Here is a 19734-nt window from a genome sequence, read left to right as displayed (position 1 = left end):
TGGATGGATGGTGGAGGGATGATGGACGGATGGATTTGTGAGTAGATTATGGCTGACTGGCTGGATGGAAGATGATGGATGGATGAGTGGATGGATGGATTTATGGGTGGATGATGGATGGCTGGATGGATGGAAGATGCTGGATGGATGGATGATAGATGAATGGATAGATGGATGGATGGATGGATTTGTGGAGGGATGGAAGTACGGATGATGGATGGATGGATTTATGGGTGGATGATGGCTGGCTGGATGGATGGACAGATGGAGGATGATGGATGAATGGATAGATGGATGGCTGGATGAATGGGTGGGAGAGCAGTTGTTTGTTAGGAATCTCTTTTATGTGAAGCACTGTATATACTAAGTGCTTTTTGTTCTGTGGTCTCATTTCATTCTGCAAGGGCTCCCGAGGGGACAGAACTCATGTTTATCAAATGACAGTGAGAGCCTCCACACACGCATGTAACAGTCCACAGATACATGGAAGCTTAGAGCTGGGCCATCAGTCCAGCTGGTATTTGAAACCTCTCTCTCTGAATGCTTCTTAGCATTAAAAAAAAAAGTCACTTTCCCCAAATAAAACCTCACAGCACGAAGAACTATGCGACTGCCATGCCACATGCGGCAGCCACCCAGACCCTTCCGTGGACCGGGTCAGCTCTCTGCAGCACAGTTTGTGGGGGGTGCCTGCTGTGGGGGCAGCTGTACTAAGTGCCTTCTAGAGCTCCCGGAGCTGGCACGGAGGGAGAGACCCCGCACCCCTGGGCTCCCACGACACCATCTCATGGAGATGTCACTGCCTAGCAGGTACCGGGGAAGGCCACTGCCCCGCCCAGCCCTGCAGGAAGGCAGCCACTCTCACTGAAATTGGACGCAAGCAGGGTGAGGAGCAGCCCAGGCTCCCCCGGGCGGGGAGAAAGCAGTGCCTACTTCCATCTGTCTCCTCGGAAGGAAGGTCCACGTCGTCGTTCTTGTCATCTACTGGAGGTTCTTGGGAAGGCATGACAGAATCCTGCATTACAAACCGACAGAGCTGTGTTACAATGTAGCTTCTGTAGACACTTTGTAACTTTTCAGATTTACATACTATAATGTACATATTTTAATACATTGTATAAAAATATATTGCTATGTTCCTGCACTGGATACATAAGAACATGAAAGTTACCCAGGGTTCTAGAGCAGAGGTGACCACTCAGTATCCTGGGCCGTGACCTTCCCACCAGGTGCTTTGTGAAAGGGGAAATCTGACCTAACGCTCAGTAATCTCCCCTCCCGACACGGCGCCGGGTGCGTCTGGTCAGTAACCAAGCATCTGCGCGTCACCCTAAGGCCCTTGGGGTTCCACGTGGCTGACGCATCATAATTGAGGCAGTGCCTATTGGTGGCCAGTTGGGGGCAAGTACCGGCCTCCCCAGCCTCTGACTGACCATACCTCTGGGCCGGTCCCACTTTCTCAGGCTAAAGTGGACTATGGGACCAAAGGGTACGTCAAGCCTTCATGGTGTGGGGCAGACACGGCTGTTCTGTGCGGGTCCCATGTCCCTGTGCTCGGCGACGTCAGGGTGACACCGGATTCAAACCCTGCTCTTGCCCCATAAGAGAAGGTAGGGCACGTCACCCCCAGGGGTGTCCTCCCTCCCAATATGGCAAGACGCAGATAAGCCAACCGTCTGGGACACGCACCCTCGTGCGTTGTGGCTGGGACGGGGGTGAGGCCCAGGGGTGGCCCTGTGGTTCTGGGAGACACAAGTGGGTCGGATGGAAACGCCAGTGGCGGCCTAGAAGCTCGGTGAGGACAAGCTAGTCAACAATGCCCCCAAGGGCCTGGACTCCACCAGTGTGACCATGCGGGGACGGCCGAGGGGGTGTTGCTCATGGGCTGGTCACCAGACACTCGATGCAGCTGCTCCTCAGACAGCTACGGCGTCAGGCCTGACTTTGGCCTCTGCAGCCCTCAGAGAGCTGATTCACGACTGGGTACAAATGTGCCTCCCTTTCCCCACTGCCCTCACCTAGCCGGGGGCACCATGGGCTCACAGGGCATCAGGAGGAGGGTCCTACCCAGACTGCTGCCCTGGGCCACCGTCCTGCAGCCCTCGGGCACCCCCACCTGTCGGCTTGGTGGCAGGGATAGTCTCACAACGCCTCTCACAGAGAAGCACCCGGCGTCACCAAGGTCAGCTGGGACAAGGGGCCGGCCCCGCCCACGCCCCATCCTCGCCGGCCCGACTCACCATATGCCTCCTGCAGGTCGTCGGGACGAGGACGTGGCAGCGCTTATGGACCAGCAGTCTGCAGCTGACGCACCTGTAGCCCTGCCGCGCGAGGCCCCATATCCTTTCGCTGCACTGGCCGCAGTACGCTCTCTGGGGACGGGGACAGCAGCGTCAGGCCGGGGCCTTCCCCACCCAGACACATGGCTCACGTGCCCCCAGGCCCAGCACACAGTGGGTGCCCAGTAAATGCTTGTCGTGGACAAGAATGCACACACACACCCTATTGCTTTTAGCTTCAGTAGCAGGAAAAAAATTTATTCCAAGTGTTCCACACAAGTTGCCTAAATCAACCCTCCCGCGAGGGAAAGGAACGAGGGCTGTGGCTCGATCGGGGGTGGCGGTAGCGCGGCGCAGGGCGAGAGGGCCGAGTGCAGGGGGCTGGAGGGGGCCCCGCCAAAGCCCTCAACTCAGGGCCACCCCAGCGTAACACTGACACCGGAATCTTCGTCCGAGCAGGGCAGCTGCTGAACTCGGGAATTCTGAATTCAAAGGCGTTTCGAAGACACAGACTTGCTTTGATTCTTCTGCGCCTGCAGCCCTGAAGAACACCAGTTGCCACTTACGAAGCCATTTTGCAAAAGCCATGTTTGGACATAACGTGTGCTAAATGTCTTCATCTGCAGCGCTGGGGGCGTGTTTAGGGGCAAATTCACAGCCACCAGGCCGTCTTTGCAAATTAACGAAGATTCCTGGTCTCAGGGGCCACCCTGACGAGGGGTCGGGCCGGGACAGCTGCTAACCGATGGCAGCGTGAGTTTGCCGGGCGTCGGCGCCTTGCAGAGACCTCGTGCGTGTGGCGTAGGGGAGGCCGCCAGGCCTTCACCAAAGGCTCTTTATTTCAAATCTGTGTTTAAATTATCAACATTTCAGGAAATGTGTCATTAAAAAATAAAACCTAAAACCCAAGTTCCTATTCTCAGAATTCACAGGAATTAATAGATTAACAAAGTAGAACACTTTCAGTCTCAAATGCTGCAGTTTGTTCCTTGCTCATATTTTCAATCACCCATTTTAATTTTCTAAACACATTAAGCACTTATTTTCTATTCTGCTGGTCAAGCCTTCTGCTGGGTTTTTGCTGCTCGGGACGCCCTGCTTCCCGCTACGCTCTGCGCTCTGTGGTTTGTGAACGTCTGATCCCGCATCCGCGGGAAACCTGCAGGTGGGTTCAAGAGTAGCTGCGTTTGCTTCTGCCGACACCTGGGGATGCTGCTTGGACCCCAAAGCGTGGGGGACCCTCGATGGGCACTGCCGCTCCTGGGTGGCACCTCCCTGTCCCGGCCTCACTCCCTGCAGACTGTCCTTTCCCAGGGACCTGGGAGGTCTCTCTGCTTCCTGTCCACTCGCAACAAGGGCTGCAGTTCTTGGACGGTCCACACAGTTGTCCCTGCAGCATGAGTGTCCCGTGTGCCACCAGCAAGGGGCTGGGCTGGGCGTATAAACCGCTGTGGTCTGTACCCCTGAGTGGCGGGTGGCTTTTTCACAGCACAGGAGGGACAGTGGCTCCGATGTCCCCACACGCAAACACAGTGCTGAGCAAACCTTCGAACGACAGGTTCTTTCTTTTGGAGATGCAGGACGGGGATGTCTGGGAGCCACCGCTGCTATTTCCTAGGTGGTTTCCAGAAAGCAGGGCCCGTGTCGGCCCCCGCCCCCCGCATTAGCTGCTCCATCACCCCATACACAGCCACACCAAGGCAGGGAAAATGTCTTGCATTTGCTTGACCACCTGAAGGACAAGTTGTCTGTTTACAGATGATCACGGTCTGACTTTCACATTCGCACCTGCTCTACTTCAGGGCCCGGCATTCGCCAAACACCAATTTGCGGGGGCTCTTCGATACCAAACCTAAGTTCTGATCTTTTTCTTCTAGGTCTTCTTTGCCACAAACATTTTTCTGGTACGTTTTTGTATCTGATTTGTTTGGAAGCCACAGAAATAGGAAACATCCTGCTATGGAGTCTTCACTGCCCAGTTTTCCTGCAGAGACCAGCGTGGCCTCTGGCCGCTACGACTGTTTTTAACCTGAGCCCACCTGCCATCTACCTGGACGAGAGCAAGGATCCTGCACCCCACCCCCCTCCTCCTCCCGCAGATAATTAGCCAATGGCCTCTTGTGGTTCCCGGTGACCCTCCCCTCCTCCGATGCGGCCCAGGGCTCCAGGGCAGGCTCTGACAGGCCAGTCCTGCCCCACCCACCATGTCCCCAACCCATGCCAGGGCGCCCTGGGGATGAGGCCCCTCCTCATGTCCTCGAGTCTGGTTCCCGCCCTGTGATTCACTCGGCTGGGCTGTTTCATGTGCAAAGTCGCGGGAAGCAGTGTTTGTCCTGGCAGGAAAGTGAGGGGCTTGCCGGGCGGGGGCACCTGGGGGCCGTTGGGAGTTCCAGGTAGAGTCTCGCGGTGGGGACAGGCCCAGTCTGCTTCCACGCACTCCAAGTCACTCCCGGCGCAGGACAGACTCCAGGGCCACCGAGGCAGCCCCGGGCACCTCCCCACACCACAAAACCATCTGAATCACCTAATTTCGGAGAAGATAAAGCATCATGGGGAGAAACACGGGGAGCTCAGCGCCTTGGAAAGGGCCGTGCGGTGGCCGTCGGAAGGACCGAGGCCGGGGCAGGGCTGGGAGTCTGGAGCTCCCGGAGCTCACGGAGAGCCGGGCAGCCCACAGCAAACGCCACGCGTGCTGTGTGACCTGCGGAAGCCATAGTCCCACTCTGGATGTGACAAAGGGTCACATCGCCAGGCAGGCTGAGGGACACCCGGGACACGTAGAAGGCACTGGCCCCACCCGGGAAGGTCTGAGGGGACTTTGTGGCTCCGCACAGGCTGCTCCGTGACTCCTACTCGCCCCGTGAGCCCGGCTTGCAGCGGGCGCCTCCCCCCCACCGCCGACCCGCTCTGGAGCAGCACAGAGGCCCCGCGGGGGAGGGGGGGTCCGAGGGGCCGCTCACCCTGTTAAAGCGCTTGGCTTGGAAGAGATGGCCGTTGGCGCGGTAGAGCTTCCTCCATCTCCTGGCTCCACGGCGGTAGATGGATTCTAGAAAGGGGGTGAGAAAGGTGTAAAGAAACAGCATCGCAGCCGCGAGCCCAGCTCCCCGGGGGGCAGCGGGGATGGCCACGCCCACCCAGGTGGCCAGGGCCAAGGCCACGGGGTCCAGCACTGAGATGACGGCGTCCCCGGGCTGCCTCCTCTCTGCCCCTCACATGATTCTCGTGTTGTCACGGCCGTGGCCGCTGCAGACGGCTGCCGGGAAGGAGGGCGAGCCGGGCATCTGTGCAGGGCGGCGGCTCCACAGCAAGGGCAGCGCTCGTGGGCGGCCAGGCTGCGAAGTCGCCCAGCCGAGGCTCCAAGCCCCGTCTGTCCTGCGCTTATTTTCCTTCCACCACCCTGCCCCCGGGCAGCTGCAAGAAAACCCGGCCTTTTTTTCCGCACAGGGACACAGTTCAAATGGCCATGATGTTTGCACGTCACCGTCCGAGGAGGGAGAGTGGCCGCCACGCCGGAGCCCACGGCACGAGCTGAACTGACATCACGGGCGCCCCGCCTGCGCTTCCTCTAACCCGGTAACTCTCGGGGCAGCAGCGGAGCCAAACCACCCAGCGCTGAGTCTGCATCACAAGGTACCAGAACGTCACGTTCATAACACGTTCAGTAACTCAGACTCGGGAGAGGACACCAGAGCTCAGGCTGTGACCGCAACGCCGGGTCTTGCTCTTCCCGAGACGCCTCTGACTTCGCCTCCGCAAGACGCTGCGCCGCGAACGAGTGTGAGAACGAAACTCCAGACATGCGGCGCACAAGGGGACGCTTTGTGCGCTCACGAAACTCCGTCGTAAAAGCGACTTTCATGGGCCCAGTGAAAGTGCCACAAATATACTAAAGCGGAAACTGTAATGGAATGTTTTTAAAATAAGCAAATTACCAGTTCTGGCTGGAACCTGCCGAAACCAGGTCACAGCGATTGCAAAACCTGCTTCTCTCCCTTCAAACTGGAGCCTCCGTGCGAAACCAGGAAGTCAGGCCCCTCCGGTCTCGGGAGCCCAGGAGGAACGGTGGCCTCAGAGCCCCCGGGCGGCCCAGGCTCCCCATCCCCTCTTTAGGACCTGGCCCGTGGCCTCCAAGGCCCCACAGTGTGGCTGGGGCTGGAAAGAGGCCTGAGTGTCGGCCACTGACCCCCAAAGGTGTCCTGCTGTGGAGGAGACACCTAGACAAGCTCCGGGCCGGGCTGAGGCCGAGCGCTCTGCCCCTTTCTCACCCGTCCCGGCTGCAGGCCTGGGCTCCTGAGAGACACACGCTGCACCCCGAACGAAGACTGGAGTCTGCAGTCCGCTCGCCGCCCTCACGCGCGGGGTGCCGGGGCCCGAGGGAAGCGAGAGGAAGTGGGGATTCAAGTGGCCCGAAGACCACGGAGTGAGGCCACGGTGCCCGCCCATCCTCTTCCACGAGGACGTCGTGCGTTGCTGGGATGCCCGAGTCACGTCAGGCGGGAGTGTGACCTTGCTGTTATGGTCACCTGAGTGTGGTTTAGGGAGGTGCGTGTGGGCGCCGACTGGATGGGGCAGGCCTGTGACGGATGATTTTACGTGTCCGCCTGGCTGGGCCACATGTCATTCCAGCTATTTCCCCAAGTGGTTTTGGGGGGAGATTAACATCTGAGTGGGCAGATGCTGGGCAAGCAGGTGGCCCCCACGGTGTGGGTGGGTCTCGCCCCGGCAGGTGAAGGCCTCGGGGACGGCAGACCGGCCTCCTGAGCGAGGGGCTCTGTGGCAGAGGCCTCGAGACAGGAACTGTGGCTGCCCCTCCTGGGTCTGCGGCCGGCGGAGCTTGGACTTCCAGCCTCTACGTCAGAGCGGCCCGTTCCTCACGCAGATCTCTCTATTCACCCATTGCTCATGTTTCTCCTCCGCCCCGGCCCACGCAGAGTCCCCTGGGATGGCACCTCCAGAGTCCTGGTGGGGTGACCAGGGGAGCCTTGGGGCGCCCAGTGCTGCGCACATCCCCACATGGAGAGAGGTGGCCCTGTGAGTCACAAGGCGTCACAGGGACAGCAGGGTACCTTTCACTTAGAAAACGGCTTTTTATCTGGGGATAATTTTAGATTCCCAGGGAAGCTGCAAAGATGGTACAGAAAGTTCCAGGGCCACCTGCAGAGCCCTCACGGTGACAGTGACGCCTGCTGAGCCGTGACCTGTGGCACAGCCGAGACAGGGCCTTGCGCTTACGGGCGCCTCAGCTCCAGTTCCAGCCAGGGCCCTCCTCAACCATCCTTTTAGACAAGTTCCTTTTGAGAACAGTCTAGATTTGCGGCAAAGCTGCAAAGACAGGGCAGGGAGGCCCCGTCGGCCCCACGGGGTTTCCCTGCTGCTCGCGTCCTGGTGACCGTGACTCGCAACGGTTCACGAGCCAACTCCACCCAGCACTGACTGAGCGCACGTGACTCAGAGTCCCTCGGTTCTCCCCAGTGTCCTCCTTCTGCCTGAGGGTCCCACGTGGGGTCCGACACGACACTCGGTCACCCTGTCTCCACTTGGCTGTGATGGCTCCTCGGCCCGCCCTGTTGTGACGTCCTTGACGACCGTGAGGGGCGCCAGGTGGGCTGGGTGCTCCCCCCCCCGCCCCCACCCCCGGGGACGGGACGGGCCTTTCTCTCAGGCTGGGACTGGGTTTCTGTTCTCTAAGCTTTAGGCTCCACGGAGCAGCTTCCTCGAAAATTCCCTGTTCCCTCAACGGCAGCCACCAAAAACCAAAATCTCAAACTCTGGCCAATTTACTAGAAGGTTCCCCAAGTGCAGGGGGAGCTGGATACGGCCAGCTGGAGCCCACCCTGTGGGCACTGAGCTTGGTGCCACCGTGGAGGCCAAGGGGACCCGGCTGCCTGTCCCCTGCCCAGGCCACAGTGGCGTTTTCAGAATTTGAGTGTCTGCCTGGAGAGCAACAGCCGTGTTTCTGCCCTAAGTGACACAGGCGTGCTGAGCCCTTGGGGGGCTCTGGAAGGCCCAGCCCCCACCCCGCGCTGCCACAGCCAAGGCAGCCTGTGTGCCAGGCCCCGCGTGTCCACTGTCCCCTCTGTAGCAAACGGTCCCACAGGCAAGCCCGACACGCTCTGCTCGCATGGACCTCGCTCGAGCCAGGGTAGAAAGGGCCTGGGCCCTGGGGTCGGGGCTGGTTCGATGCCATGTTCCTGCCGGTGGTCTCATCCCGCCACCGCCTGGGCGTGGGCGCTCCTGACGTGGCAGGCTGTGAGTCGCGGGAACAAGCGTGTGGGCCGCGCTTCTTTTTCGCTCAGCCTTAACTCTGACAGCCTCGAGGAGCTCTTTGCTTGTCTCTGAAATTCTATAATTAGGATGGTCACAGGAATTCTAACGAGCTCCGTTTCCATGGCAATCTAGCGTTTTGAGCGCTCTGACAAGGGAAGAAAACACATTTTAAGAACGAAGCTCTGAGCAACAGGCCGTGAAATAGACTAACAGCTTCCCCGGGGCTTGGGGAGGACGTGGGAGGTGCCGATTCCCAGCAGGGGGTCAGGACAGCGCTCGAGGCCTCGCGTGGCGTGGCCAGCGTGGCACGAGGCCACATAGCAGCACGGCCCGTGGAGCCTGGGACAGGGCACAGGGTGGTCAAGCCGCACCTGGACAGCAGGACGCCTTCTGTGGTGGCCCAGGTCAGTGACCAGCAAGGACAAGGAGCCAGTGAGGTGTCCTCGGGCAAGGGGTCCCCAGGGAGCCGGGGGGCACCGTCATCGAGGGTGCAGGCAGAGCAGGCCACCCCCAGGCTCAGCTTCCTTCCGGGCAGTGACACTCACGGAGTCTAAGCTGCGCCCGTCTCACCGGGTCCCCCAGGCGCACAGCGGACCCCAGCAGGTCACCCCAGGCAAGCGTCTGACACCAAAGCAGCGATGGTCAAGAAAGCTGTTTCCAGAGCTGAGATGTCTTAGGAGCCACTAAGTGACACAGACACAGGGTCTGGGGTCTTGGGTGGGACCCCCACGTTGCCTGGCTTAGCCTGACAAGCCTTCAACACTGGGCAGCCGGCCCCACTGGCCGGGGCTGCTGGGGAACAATGGGGAGTGTGGACGGAGCCACAGGGTCCCCGGGAGCCACTGCGGACGCACCGCTCATCGGTATTTACCCAGCAGCGGGTCCGTCCCAGACCCGGCTACGCACACACAGGGCCCGGGTGGCCCCATGAGAACTGCGCGAAGGGGACTCCTGTCCTCCTCCTGCTCTGCCGGTTGGCTCCGGCCGCGTGGGCGCCGGCCCAGCGCTGAGGGCAGGAAGTGGGGGCGGGCGGGAAGCTGAGGACCTCAAGGTTGGCCACTGTGGCAGGGGCGGGGCCTGGGGCAGCCCCTCTCCTGTCAAGGGGACTTTCCCAGACGGCAAGCTCCGCCGTCCTGCCCCTCACCACCGATCATTTCCCAGCAGAAGTCGTGACTTAGAATATGCTACGCTTTTAGAGGACTAAAAAGTAACACTATAATCACTAAAGCAGACGTGGAGAGAGGTTTCGGGAACCCGCTGCGGCAGGAAGCGGGTGGCCACGTGGGGCGCGGGTGTCTGATGCGGGAGAGGCGGCCCCGGCTCCCACGGCCACGAGGTGCACGGGAACGTCCCCTGGCAACCACAACACCACAAAAGACCCAGAGGACCAGCGGAAAGACACAGCCAAGGCACGAGTCGGCCAGAACGTGGAGTCAAATTCTGCCGACCTCTGTCCTTCTGCGCCCAGGCGCGTGGGACACACAGACGCACGGAGACGGCCCTGGGGGAGCAGAGGGCAGACGGCACCAACACCAGGGACACTAAACTGCCCAGCGCCGTAAACAGACGGGCGTGAGCGGCCTCCGGAGGGAGGGCCCTGTCCCTGGCGTGATGCACCAACATGGGGACTGATCGGGTGGTCGCGGCCCTCAGGTGGCCCCGGGAAGGCAGGGCCAGGCGGTGGTGCCAAGCTCGGTGGTGAGGCCTGGGCGGCAGGGCTTGGGTGTCGCCTGTCTCTTGACGTCTCCGTGTGCTCGCGGGCGGAGCTCAACGCCCCTGCACGACTCTGCGTTGCTGCCTCTGCACCCACCTGACCTCCCGCAGGTGGGCCCAGTGCCCACAAACCCGGGGTCGCTCACCTGGGGTTTCAACCAGTCGGACGAGGGCAAAACACCTGTCTCGTGGCCCAGCCAGTCACGTGGCCGGGATGACCCGAGCAAGCTGGAGACAGGGACCTCGGGTGCTGCTGACCGCGTGGACACGGCGGGCGGGGCCCACACCGAGGGTGGCTGAGGGAAGACGGGAGCGAGCCCAGGCCCAGCCCCGGCACTGCCCACCCCTGGGCACATCACGGGTGAATTGTCACCTCAGCCAGAACGACCTGCTGGCAGCACCTGCACCAGCCAAGGCAGAGCCCAGACGGACCCCGGCCACCAGGCTCGACCCCCACAGTCGCCAGCGCCGGCAGACCTTTGTTTTAAAGCTGAAATTTTTAAAAATCTATAAAACGAGGCCTTGTCCACTGAGAAGTTTCCCCTGTTGAGGAAGCAGGCGTCGTGTTTCTGGGTGTGAGTGGAGGGGGCTGAGCAGGGACAGCAGGTGGCAGCGCCAGACGTCCCACCGAGAATCCCCTACAGGCCACCTGGGTGATGCCACCCCGGCACAGGGAAGGGTCTGCCATCGGGCACCCGCGTGCAGTTGGCCGCGCCACAGCATCCAGGGCAGCGGAGGACGTCCCCAGGCCTCGGCGATCCCACCGTGGGAATTCACCTGCCAGGCACCCGCCACAGCAGCCAAAATGGGTGCGTATGACGTGCTCTGTGAGGTCACAGCAAAGATGGGGAGAACTACATGGCCATCGGTGGGAGAGCAGTTAGGCAAATCCCGGAACAGCCGCCCGGGAAAGGCAGGAAGGTGTGGCCCCGCTGGACGGCGGCCGGGGGCTGCGGGAGGGGCCCCGAGCAAACCGGAGCCAGAAAACCCGTGTGCTGCGGCTTCACCCACAGGTGAGCCTCTTTCGAATAATCTGATTTACTTTCACAAGGAATTCAGACAGGGGCGAGAGGCACAAAGGATGTGTTCAGGATCACGCTACTGAATTTTTTAAATTCAGGAAAGACTTACGCAAAAAAGGTCTTGGGCTACCTGGGACCCCGGTCGGGGGGTGTGAAAAGCTGTGTGTCCCGTGCAGGGCGACGGCTCACTCTGTGCACCGCGGCCGGCCCAGGCCCAGGGGCAGCGGGAGCCGCCACTGATCTCTTCAAGTGTAGACTCCGGGCCCTCGAGGGTCCCTTCAGAGGCCGTCCCTTTGCCACCAAAGGCTGTTAGTAGCTGTGAAGGAACGTCACCCTACCAGGGTCCTTGAGAAGGAATTGTCTTACAATATTTCGGCCCTGCGATAGTATTACAAAGATGCTAATTTGTTGTGAAACCAATGAGGTTTTTATGAAATAGCTGAGAGGCAGACCAGTATTTTCACAGTTTCTAGGGAAAGATGTAGATCAACTTCCAAGAAGTCAATTGCAGACAAATTCACACAATGCAGCTCACTGCTCTGTGGGGAACTTTCCGGTGTGCTTCTGCTCACATTAGACGGTAACACTTCTCGTCCTAAACAGCACCACTTCATGATGACAAAAGTCTCGATCAAAAGGAAGATACAGCGAACCTTAATTCATATGCACCTGACACAGCACAGATACATGAAGACTAACAAAATTAGAAGGGAAAATAGACAAATCCTCAAAGTTGGAGATGTTTACTATATCTTTCTCGGTATCTGATACAAGAAGCAGATCAAAGAGAAAAAATATAGAAAGATTCGAACACGACTGACTCGGCCAGACTGAATCAGCATGCGGTGCCGTGCACTGCTCAGCACACGGCTGCCGACCGTGCATGGACCGGCTGCTCAGGGGGCCGCGCACTGGGCCGGAAAGTGAGTCTCCGCGACCCCCAAAGGAGACTGGAGACGCGCAGTATGTTCTCTACCCACGTGCAACGAAGGTATAATCCAAAACAAAAACGATACCTGAATAAGCCCCAAATGTACGGAGATGAAACAATATATAACCCACAGCCAAAGAAGGCAAGCAGAGGAAGTTAAAATATTCTCAACCACGTGATAATGACGTGTGGCAGGTCTAAACCGTGGGACGCAGCAGGAGTTGTGCTCTCGGGAAAATCGGACTTGAAGATACAGAACAGAAAAGGCTGAGCCACGAGTGACCTGAGCATCCACCTCTGCAGACAGGAACGAGAACAGCAGAGTCAGCCCAGAGAACATGCGAGACAAAAATAATAAAGACAGGAGCAGAGATTAATAGAACAGAAACAAAAACAGAGAAGATCAACAGAGCAAAAAGGTTGGTTATTTTAAAAGATAAATTTGATAAATAGCTAGCAAACCCAATAAAAAGCAAAAAGAGAAAAAGACATCACTGGCCAACAGCAGGACTAAGATTACTCCAGATTCTGTAAGGACATTTAAAAAGATAGCAAGATACAAACTCCGTGCATAAAAAAATATAATGACTTAGACTTTAAAAAAAAATCCTTGAAAACCCAATTTTCTAAAGGTGACAGAAGAAGAAATACAAAACCTGAATAGTTGATTTCTATTTAGAAATTGAGCCTGCAATTGAAACGGAACATGCCACAGAGAAAACTCCAGGCTCACTGGGCTTTATTGGTGAATTCTTCCTAATAATTAAGTTAGAAATCTTACATAAAATCTTCCCAAGTTACAAAAAAAAAAGCTCAAGTATCTTCTTAAGGCTAGCATACCTCCATAGCAAACTCTGACGATGTCACAAAAAAGGGAAAATAACGCCAATCTCTTTCATAAATGTAGTTGCAAAAATACCAAATGAAATATTAGCAGCAAACTGAACCCAGCACAATCTAAAAACGGGTCACGTATGGTGACCAAGCGCACGGAAGGAACGCCGTGTCGGGTACCGTTCGTAACCCGTCTGCGTAATTCACCGTATTACTACAGGAAGGAGAAAAGTCCTACCATGTCGATAGATGAGGGAAAAAGCATTTGGTAAAATTCAATAATGATAAATATCTCCAAGTAGGAGCGAAGCAGAACCTCCTGGATGTGACAGTGGAGATTCACAAAAGAAAATAACCATTCCACCAAGGACGTCCTTAGTGGTGACATTCTGAAGGCTCCCCCTGAATCGGGTGCGAGGGGATGCTGGCTGTCACCACTCTGCCCCACGTTGTCAGGAGCATGGCCAGTGCCAGGGCGACCAGCCCACAGACGAGGAAGGGCAGAGGCGGAACTGCCGCTCGCTGGCACCACGGCGGCGTCCGCGGGAAATCCCAGGCGTCCACGGATAAGAAGGAATCGACACGTGAACTGAGCAAGGTTGCTGGACAAGAGGCCACTGTAGACCGATCAGTTACAATTCTTTATACATCTGTATAAACAAATAGAAAACCAAATTATAAAAGCAATACTGTTTAAAATAGCATAGAAAATCAAATACCAGGGAATCATTTTAACAAAAACCGCGTAGGACTGCTACACAGAAGGCGGCAGAATGTTCCTGTGAGAGTTTAAAGAAGGCCTGAATGTTAGATATACGTTCATGGGCTGGAGGCCTCAATATTGCAGAGATGCCAATTGTCCCATATTGATCTGTAAATTCAAATGCAATTGGATTTAAAAATCTTCTTGGAGTTTTGGACACGAATGAGCCCATTGTAAATGGCCAATGAACTACTAAGTCAATTTGTATGGAAACGGAACAGGCCAAGAACAGCCGAGAATATCTTGGAGAAAAACAGAACTGGAGAACCTACGACATGAGCTGTTAATGGTGATTATGAGGCTGAAGTCACGGAAACAGTCTGATACGGGCAGCAGACGGTGGGACAGACAGGTCCGGAAAGCGGCCCACGCCCGCCCGCCAGGACACAAGACACAGCGACCACAAAGCAAGATTTCATTTCCGTTCAGCAAAAGACACGTCAATGGAGTGGAAGGCAACCACTGTGTCAGGAAAGATATCTGTGACATGTAATCACAGAAATCTCCTAAATACATAAAGAGTACCCATGAATCAACAAGATGAACAGCTCAATTAAATTTTGAAACTGAGCAAAAGAACAGGCACCTTCATAAAAGAGGCTCCTAAATACCCCCGACAGCCCTAGCGACAGTGTCCAACCTCAGCAGGAAGCTGGGAAATGCAAGTTAAGGCCACAACCCGACACCACTTTACATCTGCTCCACTGGCAAAAACTAAGAGCTCCGGCGACCCCGCGTGCTGGGAGGGGTGTGGGTCCGAGGGAGGGCCCGTCCCGGCTCCCCAACACAGCCCCCCTGGCCCCGGGCACGTGGAGTGCGGACAGTGCCCTGCGTGCTAACGGGACGACCCGCAGCCAGGCCCTGGACGGCTCCAGGCAGGGGCCATTCTCCGGAAAGACCAAGGAACGACGCGAAGGTTGGAACTTTCAGCCCCCACCCTCCAGGGAAGGACGGCTGGAGACCGAGCTGGTGACGCCTGTGCACCGAAGCCGCCACGTGAGCCCTGAGTGCCGGGGTCTGGAGGGCTTGCGCTGGGAACATGCGGAAGTGCTGGGAGGGTGGTCTGTCCACCGAGCACGTGGGGGTCCGCGTGCCCCTGCCCCCTGCCCCGCCCCGTGTCTCTCTTCCATCTGGCTGCTCCTGAGTCGTACCCGTATGATAAACTGGTAACAACAAGTAAAGCGCCCCCCCCCCAGCTCTGTGAGCCATTCTAGCAAATTCCCGAGCCCAAGGAACGGGCAGTGGGAGGCCCCAGATTCTAGCCAGCTGGTCAGAAGCACAGGTGGCGACCCGGGACTTGCGACCGGCCCCTGCGACGGGGTGGCCTTGTGGGGCTGACCCTTAACCTGTGGGGCCTGTGCTAACGCTGGGCAGTTAATGTCACAACTGAACTGAATTAGAGCCACCCGGCTGGTGTCAGACCGGCCGCTGGTGTGGAGGAAGCACAGGCTGCTCTGAAAGCGTCGGGAAAACGTCTGTAGACCTCACGGAGCTGCTCTCGCACCCAGCGCGGGACCCAGCGATTCCACTCCACGGCGTAACCACACGAAGTATGTACATACGTGCAACACGAGGCACACGTGTGTCTACAGCCCCCCGTCTGCAGCAGCGACGCGCTGGAACCCCAGTGCCCAGCAGGAGGGCGGAGGACACGCAGTTTGCAGTGGATCCGCACGGCGGGACCCTGCGCGGCAGGAGACAGGGGACCGCACCCCACACGCACACGCGGGGAAGCCGCACCACGGGACGCTGACCCAGAACTCGTCACCCGGAACTCGGGTGAACAGCGCGGGATTCCACGACAAGAGGAAGCTCAGAAACAAGCAGACCTATCTGTGTGACGGAGGCCGGAGGGAAGGACTGTGAGCCCGGGGCCGTGGGTGATCAATGGGCTGACACGTGGGGTTTGCTTTCTACAAACGCGTGGAGCCGAATGCTCCAATTTTACGATTCATGGAGTTTTATTTCAATTAAAAAACGTTGAGAAAGAAAAGAGGTCAGGGATGGAGGTACCCGGCTCCTAACGTCACTTCCCTAAGGAGACACGGAAACCCCACTGTAGGGGCTCCGCGGTGCCGTCCGCCACGTCCCAACCTGTTCCTTGGCTCGTTTCATTTGCCCTGAGCTGAACTTGTGGGGCCACATTCAGAAGTTCACGTGCTACATGATTGTTTTTGTAAATCATTTAAAATAAAACCGCTTCTAAAAAAGAATTACTGTCCACCATGTTGCTTTTGTGTCCAATGAAATCAGCCATTCCCCTGTTTCCAGTGCCCACCCCCAGCAGACACCTGTGTCAACGCGCGCACGGGAGAACCTGCCCCCGCGTCCCTCCCTCCGCGTCCCCCGCGCCACGCCAGGTACTGAACAGCCTCGCTGTGAAGGCTGAGGGGACGGTCCTCTGACGTCTCTGCCCCCTGAGCATCCCAGGCACCGTCCCCCCCGCCACGTAACCACACCCTGCGACATCCTCACCCGCCCCTCGCTGTTCCACAGGCCGCTGGTGCAACATGGCGCCCGCACCTCCTCCCCCCAGCCAGCCCTGGCGCCCCCGACTGTCAGCACCCAACACTGGGGCCATGGATGGGGTGGGCCGGGCCACTTCCCTCCCTGCTGCTTGGAGACCGTCACCCCTCCCTCGAAGACACAGGGACTGGGACCCTTCTCCCCAGCTCAACACCAGTGCCGTGACCTTTCTCCTCCTCAGCCACACCACGGAGCTGCCACCCCTCAGAGCCACCTCCCTCCAACGACTGGACCACGACCACCTCGTGTCTGTCCCCCTGCCTGCGTCTATCTGTCCCTCGACTGGAGGCAAACCCAGGCTGGCCTCCCCCCAGAGCCCACAGACACATCAGGTGACAGCAGTGTGACGCATTATCTGCAGATCTGGAAGTAGACAATGGGAGAGAAAGTGACAATCATTGCCAGTCACCGCAGAACGCAGGGATTAGAGGGAGGCGATGGGGCTGCTGCCTTTTTGTCCTAAGTTTTGTTTTACTTTGACAAACCCTCACCTCAAAAAACATATTCATGGGCTGGCACAGTGGCGCACACCTGTAATCCCAGCACTCTGGGAGGCTGAGGCAGGAGGGTCGCTTGAGCCCAGGAGTTGGAGGCTGCTGTGAGCTAGGCTGACACCACAACACTCTAGCCCGGGTGACAGAGTGAGACTCTGTCTCAAAGCAAAAACAAAAACATACCCACGAACCAAGGAACTTGCTGATCAGAACCAAGGCCCCTGGAGTGCCCAGCGGGGCCCTGGCCCCGGGGCTGCCGAGCTGCTTTGCTGCAGACCCTCCGGGTGGCCACAGCCGAATCCCTGCCGAACGACCCGGCTGTAGGGACACGCCGTCCCTTGCTCATCCCCCAGTGCCTGTCTGCCGACACCTGGAAGCTGGGCTGAGACAGGCCACACCCGTGACGCGGGTGCCGTACGGACTTCCTGGGGAGGCGCCAGGGGTGGGGTGGGGGTGCTCCAAGAGGGTAGGCCTGGACCCCACGGCAAGCCCCAGGTGGCCGCGTCCCCCCAGCCCCTCCCCCTGCGATGGGTCCCTCACCTTGCACCACCCCCCTGCCGCAGGCACCTGGGGCCCAGCCTGCCCCAGCCCCGTGCGAGGGTTTCCAGCTGAGGCCCCCAACCTGGCTGAGGCCCCCAACCTGGACTCCTCTTCCCTGGCCGGGGACATCCTGAGATGGGTGAGTGACCCTGGGGCACCCAGGGCCCAGCAGATTCTTGGTGCTGGGCAAGTCTGTTTCCTCCCACGGGTGTGACCAAGAGCCACACGGGCCACCGCGGGCCCCCGGGGAGGTGCCTGGCTGAGGAAGAGGCTGATGCCAGAGCTGCAGAGAGAGGCCAGGTCCCGCCGGCTCCGACCAGATCAGTCCTGGACACTCGGCTGCCGGCCACCGGCGGCATCTGAGCTTGGGTCCCCGGCTGCTCCCAGAGAGAAGGCCCTGAGCTCTTCCCCGCCGCCAGCCTGGCAGAAACCCCGAGGTCCCTGCAGACTCTGTCTCCTCAACACCGTGACCAAGTCCCCCAACCCTGCCACTGGCGCCACAGTCTGCGTGGTCTGGTCCTCCCGGCCTGCGCGGGCTGGTCTGTGAGACGGCGGTGACAGCCTGGACCTCCTGAGGGGCTGCGAGGAGGCTCAGACACAAGCCCGGCTCCCGGGACACGGTGGCGGGTGTGAGCCACCATCAGCCACGGTGTCCTCACCGTGGTGGGGCTCCCCCCTCCCACGGACTCCAGTTCCAGCCACTCGGCTCCATGAGAGGCCTGGTGCCCACAGCCGGGTCCCAGTCAGTCGGCGTCCAGTGGCGCTCAGTCAGGTCTGGGGTTTGTGACCAGTGTGTCCAGTGGTCACTGTCACACTTGGTCATGAGACAGCCCAGGGAGGAGGACGTTGAGCATCGTGGACTCCACTCTACAGATGAGGACAGAGGCCCCCTGGCCCTGCCCCAGCGCCCTCATCTGGGACCCTCTGCCGCCCTCAGTGCAGGACTCGCCCCAGTGGGGACCGAAACTCCCGACACCAGCCGGTCTGCACGTACCTGGTCAGCTCCAGATCCCACAAATCTGTCCCCTTCCATGGCAAGAGGAGCTTTGCAGACTGGATAAAGTTAAGGACCTCAAGATGGGGACGGCGTCCTGGGGTCCCCAGGTGAGCCCAGTGCGGTCACAGTGTCCTCATAAGAGGGAGGCAGGAGGGGCGGGGTCAGGGGGGGAGGACTGAGGCTGGAGGGGTGTGGGATGCGAGCCCGGGTGGCAGGTGGCCACAGACGTTGGGAAGCACAGACGCAGACCCCCCGTGGAGCCCCCCGGAGGAAGCGCCTGACCCTGCCTGACTGCAGCCCAGGAACAGCCGTGCTGGACCTCCAACCTCCGGAGCTCTGAGTTAATAAATCCCTGTTGTCTTAAGCCACCAAGTGGTGGCAACTTGTCACAGCAGCCACAGACAGCTAATCCATGTCCATCGCCCGGGAGAGCTGGAGGGGGCAGGGCGTGACTTGAGGGCACCCCGCTAATCTCCGTTCACGGTCCTGGGGGCTGGGGACCTGCCCCTTCCACGGCCACCAGGCAAACTATTCAAGAGTCCTGGGGACGTGGCTGGAGACAGACGGGCCCCCGAGGGCTGTGCGGGCAGGAGGCTGCTGACGTCCCTGCTGTCACTCAGGAAGCCACAGTGAGGCAGCCTCCTCCTCTTGGCTGGCCCAGGACACACCCCGGTGGCCCCACCGTGAGGGCGCGGCGGGTGGCCCGAACCCCATGTCCTCCATTCACGCAAAGGTGACGAGGACGTAGCCCAGCCTCCCGGAGCCACTGAGGTTCGCGCCTCGAGCATCCCGCAGGCCCCGGGCCCTGGCCAGGGGCAAACCGGCTCCTGTGCCATCTGCCTTAGGCCAGCACAGGACGCAAGAGCTGCCTCCCCCGACCGAGCCAGTTTAGGAGGACGGTGGTGCCACGGTGCACGATGACACACACCTTTTTTTTTTTTTTTTTTTTTTGAGACAGAGTCTCACTCTGTTGCCCAGGCTAGAGTGCCGTGGCGTCAGCCTAGCTCACAGCAACCTCAAACTCCTGGGCTCAAGCGATCCTCCTGTCTCAGCCTCCCGAGTAGCTGGGACTACAGGCATGTGCCACTATGCCCGGCTAATTTTTTCTATATATATTTTTAGCTGTCCATATAATTTCTTTCTATTTTTTAGTAGAGATGGGGTCTCGCTCTTGCTCAGGCTGGTCTCGAACTCCTGAGCTCAAACGATCCGCCCACCTCGGCCTCCCAGAGAGCTAGGATTACAGGCGTGAGCCACCGCGCCCGGCCGACACACACCTTTAAAGCCTCTTTGGCAGGAAATTGCTTTGCTGCACACCAGATTGGCGCTGCGATCTGAGGTGACTTTCCTCACGAGTGCTGTGCATTT

At 58.8% G+C, this 19734-nt stretch overlaps 1 protein-coding gene across 2 annotated transcripts in view; it reads right to left on the bottom strand.

Moving 5' to 3' along the window:
- PRKCZ (protein kinase C zeta) overlaps positions 1-19734 on the bottom strand; it is an 85768-nt gene that overhangs the window by 20571 nt on the left and 45463 nt on the right. For both annotated transcript variants that reach the window (XM_069464697.1, XM_069464699.1), the window contains 3 exons: positions 5240-5325; positions 2241-2372; positions 934-1015 (listed from right to left, as the gene is read on the bottom strand). In XM_069464697.1, coding sequence (XP_069320798.1) covers positions 934-1015; positions 2241-2372; positions 5240-5325 — 300 coding nt within the window. The remainder of the gene's footprint in view (positions 1-933; positions 1016-2240; positions 2373-5239; positions 5326-19734) is intronic.

Source organism: Eulemur rufifrons, unplaced genomic scaffold (genome assembly GCF_041146395.1).
Source record: "Eulemur rufifrons isolate Redbay unplaced genomic scaffold, OSU_ERuf_1 scaffold_84, whole genome shotgun sequence".
NCBI lineage: Eukaryota > Metazoa > Chordata > Mammalia > Primates > Lemuridae > Eulemur > Eulemur rufifrons.
Note: the sequence above shows the minus strand (reverse complement) of the source record. Positions and strands in the feature narration are given on the sequence as shown.